General features: G+C 36.0%; 2 protein-coding genes across 2 annotated transcripts in view; one reads left to right on the forward strand and one right to left on the reverse strand.

Annotated features, from left to right (window-relative positions):
- Positions 1 to 1,865: 1,865 nt before the first annotated feature.
- Positions 1,866 to 23,488, reverse strand: LOC135211853 (ribosome quality control complex subunit TCF25-like). The gene is made up of 19 exons (XM_064245066.1): positions 23,372 to 23,488; positions 21,085 to 21,160; positions 20,182 to 20,323; positions 19,128 to 19,263; positions 18,320 to 18,536; positions 17,281 to 17,604; positions 11,686 to 11,727; positions 10,770 to 10,981; positions 10,452 to 10,542; positions 10,177 to 10,285; positions 9,335 to 9,548; positions 8,795 to 8,988; positions 7,885 to 8,104; positions 7,163 to 7,270; positions 6,805 to 6,974; positions 6,234 to 6,325; positions 5,633 to 5,790; positions 4,665 to 4,840; positions 1,866 to 4,365 (listed from the first exon to the last, which is right to left on the reverse strand). Exons 2-19 carry the CDS (start codon positions 21,146 to 21,148, stop codon positions 4,152 to 4,154), a joined length of 2,883 nt encoding a protein of 960 aa, XP_064101136.1. The 5' UTR covers positions 21,149 to 21,160; positions 23,372 to 23,488; the 3' UTR covers positions 1,866 to 4,151.
- A 2,247-nt stretch (positions 23,489 to 25,735) lies between these two features.
- Positions 25,736 to 27,559, forward strand: part of LOC135211854 (transmembrane protein 43 homolog) — a 15,509-nt gene continuing 13,685 nt past the window's right edge. The window contains 1 exon segment of the mRNA XM_064245067.1: positions 25,736 to 25,905. Within this exon segment, the coding sequence (XP_064101137.1) occupies positions 25,891 to 25,905 (15 nt within the window). The 5' untranslated portion in view covers positions 25,736 to 25,890.

The following is a 27,559-nucleotide window of genomic DNA, read 5'->3' on the forward strand; positions in this document are numbered from 1 at the left end:
AATAATATGATGCTATCATAAAAATATATGAAAATGAACAATACTGCACTTGCGATTTTCACTTTCACAGCAATAAATCGTAAGGATTAATTCCCGGGTAAGAGCGGAAATTGATCCAAAATTAAATTTGATGCAATTAATAAATGAAAATGAAAAGAAAACTGCATTGCGAATCCACTTTCATTGCATTCTATTCATACAAAATAAGAGGCTTGTGCCGAGCGCAATCAAGCTCTCGGCAACGAACCGCACAGGGCAAAAATATAATGAAAAAGAGTACTTACATCTTTCAATTACACACTTTCGCCCAAAATAACATGACTCGGCGCGAGCGCGCTCGCTGCCCTCGCACCGAGACATAATTCAATTCAATTTCATGAAAAGAGCGGAAATCGCCGTCTCTACGGCGATAGCTCCATGTTGATTCATAATTAAGTAATGAAAATGAAAAACAGTGTACTTACAGTTCCATTTTCAAGATCAAACAAACCATTAGTAGAAAACACAATATAAACAAAGCATACGACAATGAAACGGGCAGAGAGCGATGACGAACACGTCCTTCACACCCGCGGCCGAAAGCAAAAGTGATTCTTCACTCCCTGCGCGCGCACGATCGGACAAGCAGTTAACTACCGTTCTCCCCTTGTTCGAAGCTTACGACCGTCCCAGCTGCCGCTAGTTACCTTCCTATTGTAAAGGACTGAAGGTTTTGTATACCGTATCGAACAAACATAGTAAAACCTAGTCCCAGTATACAATAGGGCAATAACAGCTCCAACCTTGTAATCTGCATTCAAAAATAGTAATAGTGTACCAAGTGGTGGCCTTTTATTACTCTTTTACAGCTGCTCAACCTTTTCAGTGCTCACTGCATAGTAGATTCACATTAACCATGCATTTGTATGTCTAGGCCCGCCCCTTACGACACTCCTGATAGGCTGTTGATAAGCCAATTGCAGGGCTGGAAACTCTGTCTCTCTCTCGAGAGAGTTCACATAGGCAGGATGTATGTTCCATCGCTCCTGCGGGATACATATTTCAAACATATACCTCAGGAGAGGTGGAACATACACCCTGTCCATGTGAACTCTCTCAAGAGACTGAGTTTCCAGCCATGATTGGCTTATCAACAACCAATCAGGAGTGTCGTAAGGGACGGGCCTAGACATCAAATGTACGGTTAATGTGAATCTACTATAGTAAACTATTAGTGGCCTATCCAACCAGGAATCTCCACTAGGAGCAACTTGAGCCTGTATAAAAAATATTTTGTATTGCATATTACACAAGAGAAGTAAAGTTTTTATTTCATGAAAAACCTGTTACATATGGTGTTCATTGTTTCATGACATACCCCAGACAAAACTCCTGATGGAAGATGAATCACCAGATATGTACAAACACTCTTTGCATACGCGTACAAACCCATACATAGTTCTGGCTGTCCAAATCTACAGCTTCTTAGAAACTAATATAACTGGATAGACCAAAATGTCAATTGCTGAAACTTGGGTAATTCACACAAGATATGCTTTAATGCATTCTTTCCACATAAGCAACCATGAAGTATGTCTTAAATAAGTATCTTAATTTGTACACATGATAACACTTCTGTCTTCTTTACTCTTGTCCTGTTGACTGCATCAAACTCAATGTGGGCTTAATCTTCTTCATGACACTACTGTTGCCACTTACTAATCATGCCTTTCCTCTTTTTCTCTCTTACATATCAGTCGAATGCCAATGCCTCTTACTAGTCATTAGTATGTTTGAAATCCCTCTGCACTATCAAGAAAATGCAGGCAAAATAGAAGTGCACCTGTGGATTAATATTACTTCTTAAAAGGTCAAGAAATAAGTCCTTCTATTTGATAAATGTAGAATATATTTATTGAAAAATCAACAAATTAAGAATACGTAATTCACTTCGGCAACTAAATACTCAAGATTCATTTTCTAATGCAAAATATGTATGCACATCAGTGATTCTTCTTCCCTCGGAGTATCTTTGTCAAGAGACATTTTACAATAAACAAAATGAGTGCTGCTTGGGATACTTTATGGCAAACAAAATGGGCACTACAAGTAAAAGGTCTTTATGAAAAAATCAATTCTCTTTTAAAAATTTTCATGGGGTGTGTTACACTTATCAGGACTAAATAAAATAACGTCTCTTATATTCATGATTGATTGATGTACAAAACTAATAAAATACATACCACAAGCTGTAAAATTATACAAATAAATAAGGTGATATTCAAATTTAATATGAAGTTTATTCAAACATCTAGCTTGCTGGGTCGCAGGTTTTTTTTGGACGAAACACAAGAGAGGCTTCAGTAATGTTAAATTAGGATTTAATGAAGCTCAAATTCCACTTATTTAATCATTTTGATTTTTCTTTGACCCTTGATTACTAAATAGCTACAAGCACATCACACACCTTTACAGTACATCACTTTAGTTTCATAAGAATATGACAGACAAGGCTGATATGCAAATATTAATGCAATGCAAACGCGATTATGCCAAGTCCCTAAAATGAACAGACCAAAATATTATGAGATACTGGCTTGAAAATATCATAGCTAATGCCAGCACACGCTATAGAAAACACTGAAGTTACCAGACTTCGTTTTCTTTCAGATATCTTATACGTACTTCCTATCCCTAAGAACTTTACGGCAGTTTCGATGAAAGACCAATTACAAAGAGCAAGAAGACAATTGGCCCTGGGTGTATGAATGTGTTGCATCCCATCATAGCCAATTATAAAGCAAAGTGTCATAAAAAAAATTAAATAACTATATACGAATATATCTACAATATTGCAGCGTCATTACTTCCAACGCCATGTGGTAAAAAAGCGCATTGGTGAAATCCAACCACTCTTGTGTTTCCTGTTATCTATCTTCCAAGAATATCCTGCCTACCACTTCATAGTAGTTCTCACCCAAGTAAGTCTGGGTCTTCCAACTTCTGGTGTCCATAAGAACCCACCTGATGGATCACATACTATTCTCCCAGGGGTTGTGTGAAATACATGTCCAAATCATTTCTGTATCCTTCCAATCACTGTCAATTTATGTATGTACTAGCTTCACCACAAAAAGAATATCATCAAGAAACAACCTCTTACACAAGTTCTTGGGCTTAGCAGCTATGACACACTTGTGTTACCCTTGACAGACATTTCCTAAACACTGTACTCTCATATACAGTCACACACAATGAATTACACTGGATCTTTATCCTCTCAGCAATCAGTCAATGCTGACAGAGGCAACAGTTAGCTGCCTGACTGATGCAGTATAAAATGTCAAAACTGATTTTTGTGAATTCCCATCAAAGCGCAATATCCAGCCAGACATGAGATTGTGGTGAACTGAGCATATTTACCTACTTAAAAATCAGGTGATTTGAGATTGTTACTGAAAATTTTGCTTGCAGAAATTTTTTCAATTCATTAATCTTATGAAATGAACAGTATAAGGATGAAAACTCCTAAATCAGATTATATAACCCAGGGCCAAGTTAAGTCATTGCGAATGCATATGGAAAGAGAGAAAATAGCCTATTGTTAGGCCAGCAAAATTTGTCATCAAAATAATAATGTTTCCATGAATCCAGTAATCAGTGATGAAACATGAAAGGTAGCAACTAATTATACTATACTGTATTTTATAAAAGTTTATCTTTTTGGTTTTGCTAAATAACCATTAACCATTCTCTGTATTCCACAAGTCTATCACAGATCTAAAGTAACGCTGGCTGTTTATAAGAATACCTGAGAGAGTTTAATGGAGTCCCGGACTACATATAACTAAATAAAACAATACTCTCAAATGCAACAACGCACGTCTAGTATACAATCTGTAAACAATAAAACCTGATTATATGTTTAAGTATTGCCATGTTAAAATTTTGTGCCATAGAAACATTCAGATGCACTGTAAAATAATGAAAATATGAACTTTCAGTCAATAGGTATGTCATAAGAATTCAGCAGCCTCATGAGAATCTTTCCCCGATTTCAAACGCTGAAAACTATTTACAGAAGTGTATTACAACAGTAACCTTCAAATCACACTCAAGTCATGACTTGAGGACCTTCTGACCAAATTCCCCCTTAAATCTTTATCGCAGCGTTAATCCCATTCGTGGTTCTCGTCTTCAGACTGATCCGCCTCATTCCCAGGGGGTTCGGGCAGATGGATGTTGGAGAGTAAATCTCTCATCGCATCAAGAAGCGTATTAACCGAAGCTCGAAGGTCTCCTATGCCGTGCGCATCGCCCTGTTCTCCATCCTCACCTCCTGCTGCACCACCAGCTGCTGCTGCAGCTACTACGTTTTCCAAGTGTCTGCAATATGAAGACAAGTTTGACATTAATTTTCGGATATGACAAGCAAAATAAAGCATCAACATATTTGTAAATTCTAGTAACTAATTTCATCAATTTAAAATCTATTTTTCAAACTTCAACTAGCAACTTGCACAGCTACATTTTATTTTTTACTGGAGTTCACCACCTTTCATTTTTTTATTAATTAATAATATCATGAATATATTTCCCCCAATGAGGTTTTCTGTCTCATTACAAATTATAATTTTTCTCTCAAACCAACAAAAAGCAACATTGTACACTAAATATCATCTTACCTCTCATTTTCTGAAGCACTGGGGTCATAATTTGGAAGTAAGGAACGGAAGAAAGTTGCAAGTATGTTTGAAGAATTGGCTCCAGATTGACCAAGGACTGTAGGCCTACTGTAACCACATACTGAATCAGGTGGGGGAAGCGGATCGAAGCTCATGACAGGGGTATTTGCTAGAGCCTGAAAAACAAGATTTATTTTTCAAGTCTGAAGTTTACATAACACAGGTAAAGGAGACAATGTTAACACTATACAGGCACCTGTATTTGTAATCCCAAATGTAAATTACATAATCTGGTTTGTATAAAATGCCCTACACTTCACTAGTATACACAATAACCCCAAAGAGCCATGGGGATCTCTTCTTGCACAATAAACAAGTGTAGCTTTACACATCCTTCTAAAGGCAGTAGCAGTGCTTGGTGTTTTGTTCTTCGGTAACGTGTAATGATTGGCAAAATACGATTAACATGCTATTAGTTACACAAATATATGAGCTGCCACTTTATAAAAAATTATAGTTCATCATTGTATAGTCTTGAAAAATACATTCTTATTTGACCATTATAGCCAACTATTATCTAAAAAGAACACACTACACAATCCAAAGAGCACAAGTGTTCTATATCCACACTACACAACATAAAGATTTTTTACAAGGTCAGATGGTTCAGACATGGGATGAGAAGGGATGAAGAACAATCAGAAAAGATAAGAGGATCTAAATTCATAGACAGCAAACAGATGACAACCATGTCTTCATGGGAGTTCAGGCAGCAGGAACGGAGGACATTGATGAGAAGAGAGAGAATTCACTTAACATCTAACCTCATAAAGGGACAGGCTGACATACAAACATTTATAATGACAGCAAACGTATGATACTTTTGAGACGTTTCAACTTTAATAAATGCAACTGTATAACTCACACTACAATATTCAATTTTGATAAATAATAAAAAAACTACTTACAGAAGGCAGAGCTGCAGTAGCATCTTTAATCTCTGCCATAAGTATGTGGCGATAAATTGCAAGTGGAGTTCCTTGGTAACGTACTTTTCTTATTTCCTCTCCTTCTTTAACCAGTGGATCACCACTATCAACTCTGGCAACTACTACACTCACATTTTCTGCAAAATATTGTTAAAATATGATACATATTTCAAATATTAATTGGTATGACCTAATGGAAACTTGGGAAGTATTACTAACCTTGGTTCATAAGATTATTTGCAAGTAATACTAACAAACATTAGGTACGTCTACAAGATACTGTATTTCAAAACAAACATGCACAAAGTATGACAAATTGTACAATTTATAATCAGACAGATCATAAAAAAATTTGTTGTATATCATTATAAAAAAAATTCCAGGTGTAGCAAAAAAAATACATCATAAACTACAAAACAACACATAAAATTTTTACTGACTCTATCAACATGCACAAAGAAAACACAACAATAAATTTGGCAGTGTTGACAGCACATTCAGACAAGGATTTATGCTGATGAATACATAATATACAACAAATACTGCCATTAGCATATTAACCTGAATAACTTCCACTAACCTTCCAACCAACTCATGACACCTGCTTCTTTCCACACATGGTAACATCTTCCAACATACAGGTTTACTATTTGACTGAGACCTTTGCTCTGACTGGAAAGAATAGTAAAATTATAATAATGATTAAGGGATGAAAATACCTAGAGACATCACATAAAAATTTACAGCTCTGAAAATATCTGAATTGGTACATTCTACTTCCCACTGACAAAAAGAAAATACACTCTGGATTTACATAAAACAAAAACAGCATAAATAAAATCTTACACCAAAAGCTAAAATTCATCCTTTGAAAATAATACGTATTCTCTTTTGACGGGAGTCTAATTAACAAAACATTTTTTTGTCACTGGACATGAACTTACGCCTAAAATAGACATATTCAATATCCACAAATTTACTCAGGCCAAATCAAGACAATGGAAATTTTCAACTTTATACTTTGAACATTAATTCTCTATTAAGGTACCCTTACAAGGACTGACTAACTGTAAAGATATGTGGGTAAATCGGTTCAATTATTTCCAAGAATATTGTGAGAGCACAGTTATCAAACTATCAATAACACTTACTCATTCTGTGCTGCAGGACCAAAGAATGCATGAGCTGCAACAACAGGATCTGGTTGGACATTGCATTTATCCAAAAGAGGCATAAGAACTCCTGGAAACATTATCAGTGCCCTCTGAAGCATGCCATCTGCTCTTTCCCGCATCTCCTCTGGAGTTCCCAAATCCTCCGCCTGCATTACAAATAAAGTCATGCTAATCATGATATAAGATTTTGATATAAACATAACACAGAACATAACAGTGGCATTCCAGTTAAATTATGGTTATTTAGTTATCTATATACCAAATCATTTTTGTCAGTATAAACCCGCCGAGTTGATTACCGAGTTATCGACAAAATAAATATTGGAATAATTACCCAGGCAGCTGCTTTAGTGGACTCTCTTTTGTCTTTCCCTGATGGAACATCCCCACCTTCACTCAGATGAAACAAAGCCAAAGGGACTGAGAAGGCAAAACTTGGTAGCTGCAAAAGAAACCAATAAAATAAAACTAATATAAACAATGCATCAATAAAACAAGACGCACCTGTCAATATACAGTGGGGCCCCCCGTATTCCCGTTCTCCAGATTTGCAAGCTCACGAATTAGCAGATTTCTCTCTAGACCATACCTCCCCTTTGTTCGCGGGAAATCCGCCTATTCGCGGTATTTTCTATGAGAAATATCCTCAAATTCCTGGTTTTTTAAAAACAGTTTCATCGTAAAATGCACTCTTTGTGATAAAACAAAAAAATTAGGTATAAAATTTTTAAGTAGGGTTTCCTTGAGTTTTTACTAATAAAACAGGCTATTTTCAGAGTTTTTAAAGGGGTTCCAACTGTTCGCGGATTCTAACTATTCGTGGGGGGGTCTGGTGTACATCCCCCGCAAATAGGGGGGGGGGGGGGGGGACCACTGTCAACCCAGTCTGCATCTTTCTTTTGTACAACAAAATACTTTAGATCCATTACTTTATGTGACTCATCCATGAGGCAGAATTCAAAGTGCAACTTGTAACAAAAAATTTTCATAATCTAAGCTACATTGTATGCTTCTAGCTTATGAAAGGAATGACAATGAAAATCAAATCCTACTCACCATAGAAAGATTCTTTGTTGGCTCATACCAGTCATAAAGTGCTACAAGCCAACTATACTCCTGAGCTCGAAGTGCATAAAAGTCAATCATCAGAGAGACAGCCAGTGGGTCATCTTCAGGCGAGAGGTTGAGCAACAGTTTGCACAATTCCAATGCTGTTCTGTAACATCCTTTCTGCCCCACATTCAAAATATGGCGGAAAAGTGAGATGAAGAAGCTCCTGAAAGCAAATGGAAAGAGATAAATGCTGTACGGTATTTTGACTTATGTTGAACGAATTAACACATCCCCATGCCTGAAAATGTAATCAACTTTTGAAAAACTGATGATATAAAGTTTAGATTTCAAAGATACAAACATTGTCTTTCATATCACTAGACTTCAATTTGAACAGGGATATTGCACACACTTTTTGTGGAAAACCATCCTTCCATTCATTATAAGTGAAAAACTTTACCCTCAAACTGATGGCTGCATTAGGGGAGCAGGAGGGCTTTGGTATGAAACAATGGGCATTATTTGCAATACATACATAAAAAATACTTTCATGTTTTAGCTGTTTTAAAATGTCACTTTAACCCCTTCAACATTTTTGGGAGGAAGGGTCCAAAACTCACTTGTGGTAAAACATTCATTGAAGATATAATTTTCATTACTAGCTCATTGTAAATTTGCTTTTCATGACAGAAAGCTGATTTTAATCTAATTTTGAAGCAAAAAATCTTGAAATTTACTTTGTTATCTTTACATCTTATCACCATGGAATGAGATACTCACATATCTGGTTAATCATAGTTACAATATCAATAATTTGGACTGTAAACACTGCATAGCAGTTCAAGAATTATGTAAAATGGAGTTGTATCTGTATATGATCATAATAATAACTACAGACAAAAATTCATTGTACCTGTTTTCCTGCTGTCGGTAATGCAGTCTGCAGGACCCTGTAGTTATATTAAATAATGGATGAGCAGAGGATTCCAAAACATACAGTGCTCTTTCTATCAACTGTGCTGCCATTGAAGAGTCATCACCTAACCGAAAGATTTCGGATACTTGGAGTAATGTATCTACGTGGAAAGGTTCACGGTTAAGAAGGGTCTGAAAAGATTGAAAATTATTACCATTTTCCAATTAAAATGATTAATTGGAAAATGCAGACTTTACTGACTATGCAAGGATAACGTACTATCAACTTGACAATAATTTATCAAATGTCCATCTCTCATTTCACAGCCTTTTCACATAAGATATGAAACTACCTTATTTAACATCCTTCTCTTATAGTCAAATATTACCCAATAACAAAGATCTTCACAGAATGACATACAATATGGACTAAACAATTCATAAAACGCAATTTCAGAGATGGGAATATATACAAAAAATATTTAGTCAAGTCTTACAAACTATTTTCATTAAACGCAGCATCCAAATGTGCACTGACCATAATGTTTTCTGGGTTCAAGGATTCAACGGCTTCTAAAAACTTGAACTGGAATTGCTGGTATGAAGTACTGTGGACATATTTAAAAACTTGATATGTAGGTGCTGATTCTACCAACACCATAGAAATACCAGCTCTAGGATGCTGTGCCCAGTGCGTTTGACCCTGGACTATCCATGTTGAACGAGATCTCCCTACTCTGCCTCGTCGTCTGCTGGAGTGAAAGTAAAAACAAGAAAATATTTAACTTGATAACTGTTCCTTTCTCTGCAATACCTATTCATTCATGAATCTTCATTCATATATATGTCAATGGTCATAGATGTGTGTACATACCATTTGAATTTTGATAAGGTACAGTGCTCATAATTAATATTCACAGACAAGACCCATTCTCAATACAAGGTCTTATCTTTAAAGATTTTTCTTTACCATTTACATTTTTACACTGAACATGAATCTAAAGTTGCGTGTCTTTGCAAGATGCCCCAGAAAGACTTAAGGTAAGAATTTTTCCATCATATTGTTGATAATGTGTTAAGGAAAACCTATCTTGATACTTAATCATAATAAAGAACACATATATTTGCATCAAAAGATTGCTTTAAATGAAATCCTGTTTTGCTGTCTATGGAGCAAAAATGTATAAATGTTAAGGAAGGGAATGCTTTTCTTGCTTTAGTATTGCTCTTGTGAAACAAGAAACCCATAACTCTGGAATCCTACAGCCTTCCACGCTGATTCTTGCCAACTATTGTCAACAATAAAACAGTAATTTGAAAGAAATTACCATAAACTATAATTCATCTTCAACCAATATCGACAACAAATTCCAAACTTACTTATTCTCATTTGCTTGAACAATTCTTGAGCCAAATATCCTCTTCATCTCATTTTGTGGATTGAGATGCTTGTGCTCGACAGTTAACAGACCTTTCTTGAGTCTATCGTCTGGAAAGAAAGAAAAGAGGTTACATGAACTGGACTGACGATAAAGCTGATTGAACTGTGCTCATCAAATATTCCAAACTTTACATTTCTAACGATGATTTGTCATATATTAATCTTTATACAAATCTGAGGCATAAACATGAACTTTTCAAGTGTGGGCACTTACTTGAAGTTTTATCTACAGTTGACTTATCCAGTGATTCCCCTGAGATTGCCTTGACTTCTTTCAGTATAGTGTCAAAATCATCTCCTTCATTCTGTTAAAAAGAATACATGAAGATCAAATTACAAAAGCTGCAGCAGAGGTGTTTTTCTCCCGTGTACTGTCTGTACCAGTAATCATAAAATTTGCCAGTGCTTAAATGTAACCTATTCAAAGTTCAATCTCGATCTATTCTTTTAATAGGAAAATGTTCCAAAATGCAAAGTAGTTAATAAGTTACCATTTTGGGATATTTAAGTACTTCATCAAGATACTACTAACATCCATGTGATCTTCACTGCTGGCAGCAACTTTGGCCCTTCCCTTCTTTTTCTTCTTTTTGCGCTTTCGTCGCGCGCCTGTCCCGACAGGGGGCTGCGGGGATGCTCCATCACGCTGCCCGTCCTCGTGATAATCTCCGTTCTCTGTCAAATCATCGTCCTCTTTAACCTCTGATTCTGAGGGGGATCCCTGAATGAGCTGTGAAGGAAATTTCAAATGGTCAATCGTAAAGTTGCAATATATAAAAATATTAATTCTTTATCAATCTGCCAGTCACTGTGATGGAAGTGAATTGGTTTTGATTTATTTTTTAATGGCTTTAACTTCACATTAGATCTACTGAAAAGCTCTTCGTTACTTTCTGATAGTGTTGCAGTAATACTCAGAAAACACAGAAGATACATCAGTAAACATTAATGAATATATCAAACAAATCATATTTTATATAAGTGCATTTCTATCATAATAATGGCTGGATTAACTGATAATGTTGAATATTAAAAGTTTCTACGAAGAATTTATTTTGAAGATTGAATACTTCTTGTTGGCTGAAAATCAGACAAGCATATAATGCAAGTATGTCATACATTCTCTTCACTTATGTGAATTATGTGGATTTATTCAGTAAGTAGCTATAGGTCAAAAGACTGCAAAAAAAAAAACTACTTAAGCATTCAGCACTAAGGATTTTTACAAAGCAATGGTTTATACTTTACTTCTATAATTTGCAAGCCATGTACACCTAAACATTAACTTCAATAACTATAACAGAAAATATTCACAAGAAATGTTTTCCAGCCACCATCAATGATACCAGTCTGTAAAGTACCTACTCCACAATACTCAACAAAAACGGACACAAAAACTGAACTCACTAAATCAAATCTATTTTGTCCCTTTGTCGGAAGTATCAATCCTTCATCGCCTTCAGGTCCTTCTTCAACTTCCTCCTCCTCCTCTTCGTCATTGCCCTCTTTGCAATTGTTAGGAAGATCTAACTCATCACGTCCCCCTTGCTGTAATTTTCTCAGCGCTCGCAGTGACATCTTTTACTCTTCCATGTGTTTATTTGGCAGTCCTGTAAAGATTGGTACTCATAGTATGACATTTATGAACAATAAGCAACTCCTTAAAAACTATTTTGGCTTTTGAAATACAGTAATTTTTTTTGAACCAGGGGTCTTTTCTAAATTTTAACAAAGACACATCTCTTAAATTATTACTGCAATATAATTACGTTCTATCCGTTTCACCAAATTTTTAAGACAGTATTCATTTGCCATAAAAAATGAACAATTCCTGGGATATGGATAGCCAATGGTGCACTAGCTATCACTGGCTTGTTTGTAATGCACTGTATATGGTACCACATTTAAAAATAAGTAATATTAAGACTTCGACTAATGTGTCTTTATCACTGGAGCTTTTCCCAGCATTTTGTCCTCCATCCCAAGGCTTCTATCTTGCCTAAACGTCATCTGCTGCCAACATACCTTACTTTTTGCTACTGGCTAGTCCTGCCAAGCCCTTTTTACACATCCCTTTTTAAGACAAGAACTTCTCTTAATATCCTTTCTATTTCTTTTTAATCAATAACTATCATCTTTCCTAGTTTCTGGATAACCCGAGATTTTATTCATGATGTGCTTGGAGTACACGGCAAGGCAGTCATTTGTTTTGACTAAATTGTGTTAGATTGTACTGGATTGTGGAATATAGGCATTAGCTTGCTGTTTAAGGCATGTCAAATCCTACAGCTAGCATACGTTTTTAGACTAGTTGTGGGTTATAACATGCACAATCAACATGTTATGGGAGTGGGAGTGAAACACTGCAGACCTGGGAGTGGTGGGGTGGGGCCTAAGCATGGTTCTGTGCTAAATACTGCCAAAACACCTAATATATCCCAACTTAACCTTACCAAGGTCACTGTAACCTCACTTGGCTGAGGTGAGGAGGGAGTCTGCCACACAGTCCCATGTTCAATATGAAAAGATTTTAAATATTTTCAGCCATTTCTGAGATTGAATACAGGCAGTCCCCGGATTACGACAGGAGTTCTGTTCTTGAGATGCGTCGGAAGCCGAAAATCGTGGTGAGCCAGAACATCGTAAAAAATCCTAAGAAAACCTTACTTTAAATGCTTTGGGTGCATTGAAAACTATGTAAACTGCATTCTTTTTGCATTTTTCATCAAAAAAACCTTCAAATATTGATTATTTTGCATTTTTGGTGTCATATTACATCTGCCAGATGAGCGTTGTAGGCGTTGTAACCCTCGAAATAATGTCTGATGAATATAATTAAGAAGCGCCTTAAACTCGGAACGTCGTAAGCCGAACCCGTTGTAACCAGGGGACTGCCTGTATACTACCTGGTTTGCAGCCAGCCCTCAATGTGTCATAAGTCAAGTCTCCCTTAACTAGGTAGTATAGCTAGTACTTGCCAAACTTGACTGAAATAAACTGAGGTACCGGGACAATGACCCAAGCAAGCAGAGTAACGTATGGTAAGATTAGTCATGGCAAAGTACCCTACCTATGCCCCTTGAAATATACACTGTAAATTTCCATGATCTGAGGAACTGAAATCCTATGAATAAAGTCAACGAAAGTGATGTCAATTCACGGTTACGCTCGTCCATGTCTCTGACGCAGCCCAGACCAACTAACTCACTCTTTGGAGAGGAAAAGGGGACCAAGGTTTAGAAATGACACTGCAGGAGGTAAATTTTGACTTTAACACAACAACTACTCCCATGTGTGCCACATTAAGTGCAAGCCCCATGGGAATTTATGTTAAAATAAAAACAAACATCAGTAGGCTAAATACCTCAGTAATGGTAAATCTCCTTCGAACATTTTTGACATTCGTTTCGTTAACAAATGACCTTAGCAACTACATCCTAAACCTAACTTAATGCAGGGTTCAAGAGCCTAGCTACCTAGTACTAGTGTAAGGACAACGCTTATCCACAATTTTCTCTATGTAATTCATCATTCGCGTTGTTCTTACTTCCCTCCGCGAGAGCATTCAGCGGGCTTTCCGCCAGTGTATAAAGCTTGTACCTATAATCATATTTTGTGTACTTTTATATTTTGTATTTTGTCTCTCAAGAAACACAAATCGGGTCTCGCCGACCCACTTTTATTCTCTCGCGGGTCGGTAACCACATTTCCGTCCGCATGCTGTATATTTAAATTTCCCTTACCTGTAATAAAAGTCAGTACACTTCTACCTGCCTCTTTGTCCACTCCTCACACTAAGTAGAGGCTATATACCTTCATTCATGATACCTAGCTATTAGCCTAGTCGGAACCAATCAAAATGCAAACATTCAAACATAGCATAGGTAATGAAATTTCAAAGTCCAAAATGAAATACTGGTTTAAATAAAAATAATAACGAATTCGCTATGAATTTTAGTAGCACGATTTCTTTAAGTGTACTGACCTAGGCTAGGCTATTAAATGAGACATATTAAGAAAACTCGCCTAATGAATTATAATAATAATCTATTATATTTAATTAATAACAATTTTTGCCTAAACGGTAAGCTGTCCATTATGGGTATAAGGTAATTTGATCATTAACCAACGACTAGGGGGTAAATTAGGCCTCCCGTAAACTAGCCAATAGAAAAGATGCCAAAATCAACCTAAACTATGAATTTAACAGTGAATTAACTATAATTTCGGGTAATTTTGTACAGTATTGTACATAATTTACATTGGTTAAAATAAATCTGGGATAATTACATTAATAAATAAGCGGAAATGTCGTAGGCCTGGGCTAATTCAACTCGGGGTTCTCATTGATTGATGACACTTTGGCATCCCTATTTCACGGCTTTCAGGGCGAAATATACGAAACTTTGACTCTATTAAAGGTGAATCACATCACACAGGATTTATTTTCCATATTTGACGGCAAATTCCCGGCGTGACAAAAGTAACGCGACGGAAATATTGAGATTGCAAGTACTTGCAGCACGTACCAGGGTACTTACCTTGATGGCCAGCTGATCGTTCGGACGTTTCGTTCGCGACCAATTGTAATTAATAATGAATTTATTCGCATAATGCTTGTCTAATTATGAATAAAGAAGCAATAAAATTACTTATTATTTTTATTACAATTATATAAGATATTAAAGTACAATAAACTGCTTTTTCCTGATATAACTGAGGTTAAAGGCGAAGTCGAAATATTGGATACGAACGAAGATCAAGCACCAATCATAATTGAGAACTCGTTTCCTATCGATGTGATTGGTCGAGGGGATTTCTTCTTGTTTATGTTTATAGTTTGACAGTCATCTGGAACAAATGAATAACGATTTCTTGTAATCGCTTGAAAATTTGCCTATTTTTGAAGGTGAATTTTACCACAAACGCCTCGATATGACTCGAGATTTTATTAATTGTTAATCAAGTAATTCAACTACTTTCCACATCCATGTTTTGAAAATAATTAATTTATATTTACCCTTCAGTAAACTGATGGTGAAATAATGAATAACTAGGAACGCAAGCAAAAGTTTAAATATAAAAATGTATTCTATTTAGTATAAATTCGATACATTCATTACAACATCGCAATTTCTTCTTCAAAAAAAAATTCTTTTAACTTGGATCTTCAGGCTTTGCAGTAACAAGCGTATCCAAATAAGAACAAAGAATTCAAGAAGTTAAGAGGGCATTGTGGCTATTACAGTTGCAATATATATATATATATATTATGGGCATAAGTTAATGTAGGCCTATAATATAAACAAAATGTTTCCCGGAACTTAGCTAAATAGGCCTTAACACATTGCAGGGTACCAAAGGCAGTCCTTGGGTTACATCAAGTTCGGATAAGGTCATTCCAGGCTTAACACACTTGCCTCATGGGGCTGTTCACCTGTTTTACAGCGCTGTAACCCGGACTTACAGCGATGTTGCTATTTATTGCCATTATAATTATGATTCGGGTCAAGGCGATTTTCGGTTTACAGCGTCCTGCTGGGAACCAGCCTGTACTTACCTCTCTAAGTCAGCTGATCATTGGTAAGTTTCATTTGTGACTATTTACAATCAATAAAGAATATATTCACATAACACTTGTCTAATTATGAATCAATAGCATTAAAACTAATTTATTCTTTTCATTAAAATTATTATACATGCAATATAACTACAACCGACTACTTTTCAGTAATATTCCTGAAGTTTAAGGCAGAGTCAAGATTTTGAACACGAACAAACAAACACCAATCCTAACAGAGAACTCGTTCCTCATCAATGTGATTGGTTGATGGGATTCATCTTGTAAGTGTTTATAGTTTGACAGTCATCTGGGACAAATGAATGATGATTTCCTTTTATTAATTGAAAATTTGCCTATTTCTGGAGGTGAATTTTACCGCAAACGCCTCGATATGACTTGAGATTTACTTTTCACATCCAAGTTTAAAAAGATTAAATTATATTGACCTCTCAGTAAACTGTTAATGAAATAGATGCAACTAGGAACATAGGTAAGAACATTAAAATATAAAAATATATCCTATTTGGTATAAACTCGATACATTCATTACAAAAGAAATGCGTTAATTTTAACGTTTTAAACGGTTGTATAAAAATATGGTCAAAAGCTTGTGAAGGGTAAGGCAAGGTGATTGTGTCGTCTGGTAAATAAATGTTTTGGAGTGTAAAAGGGATAAAAGCTGATAGGAGTGCTGGCTTCTTAAGAGAGATGTACTAGACATTCAAATCTCTTCTCATCCCTATGGCTATAGTAGATTCACATCAACTGTACATCTGATGTCTAGGCCAGTACCTTACGATGCTCCTGATTGGCTGTTGATAAGCCAATCACAGGGCTGGAAGCTCTCAGTTTCTCGAGAGAGTTCACATAGGTAAGATGTATGTTTGACCTCTCTTGGGGGACACTTTTGAAAGACATATCCTTCAGAAGAAGTGGAGCGCACATCCTGCCTATGTGAAGTCTCTCGGGAGACTGAGGGTTTCCATCCCTGTGATTGGCTTATCAACAGCCAATCAGGAGCGTTGTAAGGGACTGGCCCTGACATCAGATGCACGGTTGATGTGAATCTACTATAGTGCACACTGGTGGTCTTTTGTCAATGTAATTAATTCTGTTTCCTCTATTTGTCACAGATTAACTAATGAATAAAACAAAGGTTTGTATTTGCTTGAGAAAAAATGTTCTCATTTCCAGTAAAACTGATGAAACATTGGCCCTCAAACACTGCAAAAATATGGATGTACCTGCTTCTCAACTGAGGAGTGTCATAAGACTGCAAACTGATGTTAGGTTTGTTAGTTTTTATCAATCTTCAACATGTTTTAAGAAGGTTTCTGATACACAATGAAGTTTGGTAAAGACTGTATCTAAAAATCAGGACAAGGTTATAATTTATACATGAAAATTAATATGCTGACCAGAAAAATGTCAGGGGAACATTTCACAAACATTTTCACTTAATCACTGTCATCATTCTCACCCATTTTCAACTTTGCAATGAGTTCTTTGGCTGGATTAAATAAGCCCCCAGTATTTTCTGCGCACACATAACAACGTTTGGTCTTCTTGAATTGTTCAAGAGCACATTTTTCACAGAAGTAGTGTTGACACTTGGTTACCACAGGATCAACAAAGGATTCTCGGCATATGAAACACTTGAAAGGTAAATGTTCATCATCACTTGGTATTTCCCAGTTCTCGTCTGAATCGCTGTCACCTGCCCCCCCTCTTTTTTTGGAAGACTCCATTTCCAGCTGCCATCCTAACTTGTAGTCAGTGCGGTCATGGAGGAACTTGCAGCTGTCTGTCAAATCAAATTTATATATTTAAAAACAAGATTCACAAGTGGCCTGGATAAACTATTAAAGATAATGCTGGCCTGAAGCATAATCTGTAATGGATTTGTTCAAATCAAACCTAGTAGCATAGGGCTAGCCTGAAGGGTTTATTTGTACGCATGAAACAATATCTTTTACAAAAGCGATTTACAAATGCCACAATCCAAGGTTTATTGCATCTCCCCTTTGGTCCCAGCTGCATTACTACTTACCTTTTCTTTTTCCATTGGTCTCTTACCACCTTTCTGTTAAATTTTTTCAGCATTACCTAGCTCTATTTTCATTTAGTTTAGAAAGAAAATACTTTGTGGGTCCTACAAGTGCTTTATTACTTGGTAATTTGTACGAGATTTTGTACATCTAACTAACTATGGTATCATCTATTCCATTTTCCTGAGATTTCTAGTAGGATATGAGTTCAAAAAGTAGAATAGGAGATGGAAGAAAAGAACATATGTGTATGAAAAATAAAAATCCTAAAACTCCTACGTTACTGGGGACCAGAGACCTTTTCAGAACTACATATAGTTGTTATTATTATTAATACAAAGGATCAGTTTATCCAGACCTCTTCTCGGGCTGGTTACATATAGTTATGAATACCTACAAGGGTTTACTACCTTGTGAGTGCCTTTTAATATGTTGGTGTTATTGCAAAATGAGGTAAAACTCTAACATTACCTCCAAAGCCACAGAATCCAGTTTCTTTATAATCTTTGCAAAGATCAGGTTGGTAATCCCATCTCACGGTTGCTCGCAAGTGATCCGGTGCTCGAATGGGTCCTTTCCGCACTCCTCCTTTGGCAGCGTTGCCCAGTGCTGTGTCTTTCTTCTCAAAGAACTCAGTATAGTTATTTATGCCTCTGTATATCTTATCATCTGCTTGACCTTTTAATTCCTGCCAAGAAAAAAGTTATTTTTAATCTCATACATATATTCAAATGTTGAGTCATATTCCTGTTTTACAGCAAAAACACCTCAATTTTACATGTGCTTTCCTCTCTCAGAAATGAAAAGACTTACACTTTATGAAAACTATCTGTAGAGAGTTATTGGTGGTCATGAAGTAAGGATACGCTATACTTAAAAAGGCCTAAATTCACTGCTTATGTTTCTCCCTGGGTATCACTTTTATGCTATCATTTCAATTCCTACTCTAAGGCCAAGAAGATGTGGGTCTTCATCCAGTATCAGTAAAAACTGGTCATTCTCTGAGAAGCCTGAGCCAGCTGAAGCTAAAAAGGTTCCAGAATATGGCCAATTTTTATTACAAAAGAGCCAAAGGATTTGAGATACTATATTAAATTTAAGGGTAATCATTAAGGGTAATCAAAGCTGCTAGCCCTGATCTCATGAGCCTTGAATAAATACGAGGAGTTTGCACTGAAACTGACAAGGATTATAGGAAATATATATGATAGATAGTAATACGTATATAAATAATATCAAAGAAATTAATACACTTAATTACAGTAACTTCAGATCATACCTGATTAATCTTTTGTGACCTTTCAAATATTGCTTGAGCATCACGGTCTTTCTCCGTTTCAAACTGAATGGTGGATGTAGCACCCATGTCAGCTGGTCCTTCTCTCTCCCCTGTCCGACGAGATTTATATGCTGACCTAAGAATGCACGAAAATACTGTAATGTATAGTAAGGTGTGAATTGCAATACAAATCTCTAATTAATTCATAATCTATATATTCAAAGACTCTAAATGCAAACCATTTGCCTAATGACTTCATGCCCACAGCAATGATAAAAAAAAGTGCTGAATTCATACTGGAAAAGAAGTAAGGCAGTGATTGTGTTGGAAAAGGCCTCCCTTTAACAAAGTAGTAACTTGCTTCACTGCTGCACCATACAATGAACAATACAGTTATGGATAAATAGGAGAGGGTACCTTACGTACTTTAAATTGGCGTTTCTCCAAAAAACACAAGAATAAACATAAAAGACATCCAACAAACATAGTATACATTTTATTCCTCTCAACAGGATACAGGGCTATTGCATCTGCACCAGTTCAAGTTCCGAGTCATCCAATCAACTAAGAGTGCACAGTAATGAATTTCTTTCCATTTTGCACAATCAAAGCAACTGAAAAAGACCATATATTTGGTTGAATTCATACAGATGACTGAAGTAAGAAGGAAAATGAAGAGTTCTAGATAAACTTCTTCCCAAAACAAGAACAACTGCCACAAAAATATAAAATTTTATGCAGCAGGTATCAACCAGTGTAATTATCAGATGTCTAATTACTTAGAAACCAGGCCAACATAAGGCACAAATAAAAATAAGAGGACTGTTTGTTATATGGGTTTGTAACAATCTGTAACTTTATACGATACTTCATACGAATCTTTGTCGTCATTAACTGTTATTTAAATTCAGCTTGCTTACAAACAAAATATGTAAATAGTAAGTATTAGGGAAAGCTCAAAACCATCGTTTCTGTATTTATACTGACACAAACCACTGATTTAAAAGGAATTTAAATATTAAAGTGAAATTCTGGAGCTGAAACTGTTACTTACCCCACCCCATCACTCTCGTCACTTGAACTGTGTTCCTCTGCATTGAACTTGCTGCCTCTATTTTTGCTACGCTGAATTAATGGGTTATTGTAATCCATTTTCCGCCCTTTCTTCACCACAACAGTTTCATCTTCACTGCTGCCTAACAATAAAAAAAATTGTTTCAAACTATACATAATAAATGATGTGGTATAATCTCTTTTCTCATGGTCGCCTCATTATCTTGCGGCCTTTTGTCCAGGACCTTTTCCAGAATTTAAAGAGCACCACAGGTAGTCTTACTTCTCATAACTTTAACATTGCAATTCATCCCTTTTCCTTTGCATAATAATATAAGGTTCTCTTCCCATAGTCCACCTTCATAAAAGCTGTGGAAAGAATGACTATTGAATATAAAACTACTGTATATGTAGAACCACATATTCAAAATCACAGTATAGTTTTGACTATAGAAAGCAAATTATGGAACTGGAAAAACATAAGTCTTTTGACGATTTTAATTTTCTGTACGGTGTCAAGAACTGTACTAGAAGAACCCTTCAAAAATGAGTAAAAAAATCTTGCATATGTTAAGCATGTTGTTTGTTTGTTTGTATGGAACCAGTGATTATTCAGCAATGGGATATTACATATCAAACTGAGTAAAAAAGGAATTATCTTCAGTATAACTCAAATCGTAAACATACAAGATAAGAAATGGTTCCATTGAATGGGGTTAGTATGTCATCACATTTGCTACTTGAATTATGAAACGGCCAACCCGCTGACACCAGTTAAAACGAGTAAATGTATTAATGGTGACAATCATGCATTGGCTAACAATGGTTCATATTTCCAACACAAAGCAGAAATTTAATCTTGCAACTTACAAAGTAAAAAAAAAAACAGTCCTTGAAATCTTACTTTTGTCACTTTCTGTCTTCCTCTTCCGAATTCCGCCCCCTTGGCCTGCTCGCTTTTTGAACATTTTCTAACCGTTCTGAAATGAAAGAGAAATGCTTTGAGTACGTATCCATAGGGGAAACAACCGACTGGACTAGCTGATCCAGTTTTCACCGCGTGTGGATCCACCCTCAGAAAAAGTACTTTAACAAGTCCTGACACCGGAGATGGGCACCAGTCACGAGTCATTGGTGGTGAGAGCAACAGCTTGAGACCTTTACTATCCTTTCAAAGTAAGTACTTTCTCCAAAGTTAAAAATTAAGGTCATATTTTAAGATTAAACAGAGGTTAATGAAAGTCTAGCCATGCGCAGTGCAAACATACCTCCATGACGCTTTCAAAATTTTTACATATAACACCAACAATATAGAAGATAGCCGCCATCTCGAATTGCATAAATTTTTTACATATTCATGATTATTGATTTGAAAATATTCGTTGTTGAAAAAGTAAATAGATTCCTGACTCAAATATCAACAGTTTTGCTGTGAACAATACCTACGGCGTTGTTCGCGCTCTTCTATTGTTTATCAGTGTTGCCAATTGGTATGTTTACCCTCCAAACTGGGTACTATAAGTCTTACACAAAACCAGGGAAATAAGTAAAATTAACATATCTATTTGTAGTATATATACATATAAGAGCAATTTTATCATTATTGCATTACTATGACAACTAGAATTCATGGAAACAGTTTGTAGATGCATCGGCGTATGTGTGAAGCTCCACTACATTGGCAACGATGAGTCATTTTGCCATCTGCTTGTATCTACTTTAGAAATATATATCTATAATTTTTGGGGGTAAATTTGGTTGCAAAAAAGGGATAATAGACATGAATTAAATAAACATTTTGTAGTAATAAAGTAAAGTTAAACTAAATAATGAGTAAAGTAAACAATTAAGGGAATAAAGCTTTGCACCTCATAAACCGTGTACTCGTGTGCTGCCTCCAACTGTGTTTGTTGAGTGAGTGCTTAGGAACCCAAGAGCCGCAACGTAGTTCAAGTGCAATTTGGAGTGAATTAAGACCAAAACATGTATAATTACAGTCAAATAAGCCCTGTGGAGTTTCAGTTGTGATGGCAGTAAGGATAAAACCACCGATTACAAAGTAAAAATTAATTTCAGTTCAAACCATGACCCCGGGAATAAGAGTTTCATACTTTCACTAATATAGACAACAAAATGTTGTTTCATTGTGCTGATTACAACTGCAATCTTGAGTAAGATAAATAAACGTTACATATATACCTATGCTAACATTGTTCAAATGAGTGCTGGGAAGACTGGGAAAGATGGTGGCTCCGCTGCGCTTACGAATGGCACCTCACGCGGGTGCCGCTATATTGGATTTCAAAACAGCCTTGAAAACATATTTTACGAAGACCTCACATGCTTATTTTAGTTCGTATTGCACTTTCATCTATCACATTATGTTGACAAAACTTCAATCTTTTGAATGATATGCTTAAAGATGTAATTGTATTCTTGTTTCACCAATTAAATATCGAGTGAATAAGGCTGATCCACGCGATGACGATGGATCCACTGCGGTGTTTCCCCTATACTCTGTTTTTTTCCATCTGTCCATCCGCCTGTGGTGTTTGCGCATGGTAACACTGCGTCCCGGACTTTAAATGATATCCCATTTCGAATATTAACGGTGTTATTCGCATACAGTAAATTATTACAACACTTTTCAGTTGCAAATGTACACCAAGATATCCTTTTATTTACCTAAAATTAACACGTATCGTAACTAGTATTTAAAGCCCGAGACGCAGTGTTACCATGCGCGACCACCACAGGCGGATGGACAGATGGAAAAAAACAGTGTATAGTTATATATTATACAATAAATAATAAATAATAATTTTTAGACTCCTACTGTATTTCATAGACTAACTAAATAGCTATAAACTAGGCTAATTGGTATTTCAGTTGAGCCATAGGTACCTGCTTAATAAGCATGTTGCTACACTCTCCCCTTGATAAAAGGAGTACAAAATAAATAAAATTTAATTCCAAATTATAGTATAGAGGTAGTATAGGCTAGGTACTAGGTAGTATGCAAATTAGGCTACGCTTACGCCAGAGTAATCAATCAATCAACTCGGTGCCTAGCCTATATATTACCTATTGCTATAGGTAGGCTAGACCCAGTAAGGTCTCCTAGGTTAATGGTTCTAGCTGCTAAGTTAATGATATGTTATGTCTACTTTTGAAATCATATACCTACTTACCTTCCGCAACACTTATTTAACAACGTTTACTTTTTGACGCACAAAAACAAAAACAGTGGTAGTAGTAGTTATAAGTTTAAGACGAAGTTGTAACGGCTCCCTATATTGATCTCTTTTTGTTGGTGCTTGAGGTGTTCGAGTTTAATTCCTGTAGGCTTTATATATTTTTGGTATATTCTTTTAGATTTTTGCCTTAAACGAGCAAACAAATTAAATATTAGCTCTTAATTCGTATTTAACTTCTCGAGATAGTGGCTGCTAAGCAGCTAAAGGCAATAAAGTAAGTCGACATGTGCTTTCTCATATTGTAAAAATGTGCGTTTTTAACCTTTCATAATATTTCTGTTATTTATATATATAAAGTCTTTGGCCTTGCCTTATTTACTGTAAAATTTTGTTTTTCTTCTTAACCCATAATTTTATTACCAAAGATATAGTCGAGGTTAACTTAAATTTTCCTTTCTCATGCTTCTTTTTGTTTCGAGTCTTTGTTATTCATTTTCATCTTCATTGCCTCGCCTGTCATAAGGTTCTTAGATTTAGGTCTAAAAGTATTTAAAATGCAACATCGGAGGCATCTTTTTTTTTTTTTTTTTTTTTTTTGCATAGCGGTCCATAGTAACCTCACAGGTAAGGAAGTTTCAGTTACTAATCTTGGAAGTCCTCTCTAGGTAAAGCAGCTTGTTTTTTTTATATATATCACTCGAGTAAATGAATGAATAATACCTAATCCTTTATGGCTTAGCAGGGAGTATATACCTCCGTGTTTTCCGTCATAGAGTTTGATTAATAAGACAGAAGCAACATACTTATGTTGGCTGTTGGCCAGTAACAGTCAAGATTACAGTGTCAAGTTTCAACAAATATACGAGGATACACACCATCATTATTATTTTTAATCACGATGGAGTTTAAATAATAATTCACTATAAGATTTGCTGTAACAAAATAACGACAAAAAATGGAATGTTTAAGATGTCATGTTTCCATCCTGTTTTAGTAACTGGCGGAAATGTTGGGATTTCCCATTTTCTCTTATCTGACTTTGCTATATTCATTTGGCTTTGTTGTTGCCAGTTCATTGTCCACACTGTATTCTTTGTTTTGTTTTGTCATCCTCAACTCATTCAGTCCAGGAAAGAAGCCATATATTTCTGTGGGGCGGAAACTTATGCGAGGGTTGATACATACTCTTAGTTTTGAATTAGAATCAGACTATTCTAGTTTTAAGTCATGTAACATTGATTTGATCCCCAGTTAAGCGTATGTGATGACTGATGAGAGGTTAAAAAGTAAACTTTTTAATGTCATTATCACTTAAACTGAAGGCTCTTACATTTAACAGTTTTTGCCTTTCTGTCAAAAATTCATAACAAACCGCAGTCAGCAATTAGAATTCTTCCTGTAGTTTTGATTAAGCCTTTTTATGTAACTTTTTGCTCATTGTCTGAGATGTTTCAACATTGAATTTGTCTCTGATGTGACTGATAACTTGATTGATCCTCTTTTCCATTCACCTTTACATTGGTATGATCAATTATCTACCCTAAATTCTGTTTTATAATATACCAACTTATTTCAAAAGATCTAGCAGCACTTTCCAGCCATTAAAAAGTACATAGCATGTCTGATTCCCTTCACTTTTCAATCTATCAAGACCGGCGTATGCGTCCATGTAGTAGTACCACAAAAACGTACTACATTCTAGGCCTAGTCATTATGCACAACTCATCTGAAGAAAACGTGGCTTAAGCAATTAAAGTAAAACGAAGTAAACTCTTTCCCTTATTGGGTCGGTAAATACAAAATGAAGTAAGATAACAGTGGATACTATAGTTTCTGGATACATCGATCACGGAGTTATCCCACTACTACCTTCGAACAAAAATCCATCGAATTTCAGACATTTTTTCACAATAATTACTTCTGAAACTTAAAGATATATTTTTAAAAATTGATATCCATTATCTCTGACATGGTTAGGTGATCAAGATTTTATACATAACAAACATACCTAGTCTTTGATACATCGATCATGGTACCACAACCATCTTCGAACAAAACTCCATTGAATTTCAGACATTTTTTCGCAAAAATTACTTCTGACACTTAAAGAAATAAAAAATTTGATATTCGTTATCTTTGACATGGTTAGATGATAGATTTGCTCCATAACAAACATATAGCCTTTGATACATCGATCATGGTACCCCAACTACCTTCGAACAAAAATCCATCGAATTTCAGACATTTTTTCACAAAATTACCTCCGAAACTTAAAGAAATATTAGAAATTGATAGCCACTATCTCTGACATAGCCTTTGATAAAGGAAACAATATGGAGGCATCAAAGTCTAACTACGGAAGGTGGAATGAGCGTATGTTTGGAGTTGGTGTTTGTGTTCTATCTGTCAAATAGGATAAGGGAAAGAACCTAACGTCATTCGTTCTTCTATCTCAAACGTCACTATTTCCCCTTCATTTAACGAAAGAAACGACGGGAAGAACTACTGCGATTATGTATAGGGGTCGTGTGAGTATTTCGAACGTTGGTACGTTAATAAGAGCTTAATTAACGGGCGGAATTAGGGATATTAAGGTCAGCCGCTGGGACCCTGTAATAGTACCACTAGGGAGATAAATAAAGGGTAACGTAAGATCAACCTTAGGTTAGTTATATGGCAACGCCCCCTTTCTTATGATTAATAATGATTATTTTGGTGCTGCTGGGTTTTAGTCTGTATTTTGGGCAATGAGGTGTGCCCCTTTATTGTAGGTCATGACATGGTACCCTAATTCTGTTACTAAGGTCTCTACTAGCTATAGGTACCCTAAAGGTGCCGTTACTCGTGGTGATTCGATGCTTTAGTTAATCTAAGTAATAGAGACACGGCTCGTAATTTAGCGAGAAATTCCAGTGTCCTATGATGTTTCAGTTGCTTATTAACAATTTAACGTTAGTGTTTGGGGGTCGGCTGTATTATTAATTTAGAATTTACCTTTGAACTCTGTCCTACGGTAAGGGGGACCCGATGGGAATGCGGGGACCATAGCACGACCACCCTCCCGAAAATCAGAAATTGTAGCCTTTATTTGTGACTTGGGAGAAAAAACTTACTTCGAGAGGAAAGTAGTTGAGGTCTCAAGGTGTTGCTTCAACGGACGCTGGCTCTTGACTAGCTAATGTCTATCCTGGGTTACAGGACGTGTTAAAGTACTTTTTCGGGAAGGTGGTCGTGCCATTCGGTATTTTACCCCCACCCCTCCAATGTAAGATTGTTCATAATACCTAACATGACAAGTACATGGCTATTGTGCAGTATTACTTTATGCATGAGTTAATAAAGTAGGAAATGTATAAATCACAGTATAATCAGTTGAAAACCTGTAGTGTAGCCTAGTTCATACATGATATCAGTAACAAACACTGAAAAATTTACCAAGCACAAAAATATTTGGATCACCTGAAGATCAGCGACCCCTGATACCTCTCCTGAAGAAAATCGACCCCAATGTTTTCCTCCTGAAGAAAAGCGACCCCAATAGTTTCCACCTGAAGATAAACGACCCCTGCTTGTTGGTGTCTCCAATCTTCAGGTGACCCACTTTAGCTCATAATATTATAGAAAAAAGGAGAAAAAAATATAGATATATATTCATTAAAAACTACTTTATTAAACATTTGTTAAAAACACAAATTTAGGCAAACAATCAATAGTTAATTAAAAGCATATTGTCTTGCAATTTCAGTACAAAAATAATCAAACCTACTGTAACCCTTGTGGCTAGCGCGCGCAGCGCAACATTACCTCTTGCCAGAACATACCGAGCTTGCCAAGAATCTTTAAAATATTTGGATAAGGCGTGAAGCGCCATTCCACCACGGCCTTACTGTAACCCCTGTTAATTCCTCACCTTAAGAAAAGCGACCCCAATATTTTCCACCTGAAGAAAAGCGACCCCAGCGTGTGTTGGGGTCGCTTTTCTTCAGGTGATCCAAATATTTTAAAGACAGTTACAGATATCCATCCTACTTTAACCAAGAGTTCCATATCTCTACCTTGTTATGGGTCTTGAACCTCCTTCCTTTACTAAACCCGAACTTAAGAGCCATAAATGTTAAAGTGATGTATTTAGATGCATCCAAACTTAATCTTCTTCAACCTAACATAGGGTGCTTGTTCTGT

The sequence above is a fragment of the Macrobrachium nipponense genome, chromosome 40 (assembly GCF_015104395.2).
Source record: "Macrobrachium nipponense isolate FS-2020 chromosome 40, ASM1510439v2, whole genome shotgun sequence".
NCBI classification, from domain to species: domain Eukaryota; kingdom Metazoa; phylum Arthropoda; class Malacostraca; order Decapoda; family Palaemonidae; genus Macrobrachium; species Macrobrachium nipponense.

Coding starts and splice junctions, on each gene's coding strand:
- LOC135211853 (XM_064245066.1), bottom strand. CDS start 21,148: ATGTTCAAAAAGCGAGCAGGCCAAGGGGGCGGAATTCGGAAGAGGAAG. Junction 6,975..7,162: donor CCACTAAAGCAGCTGCCTGG/GTAATTATTCCA, acceptor TTTGTAATGCAG/GCGGAGGATTTGGGAACTCC. Junction 5,791..6,233: donor TGTCATGAGTTGGTTGGAAG/GTTAGTGGAAGT, acceptor AATATTTTGCAG/AAAATGTGAGTGTAGTAGTT.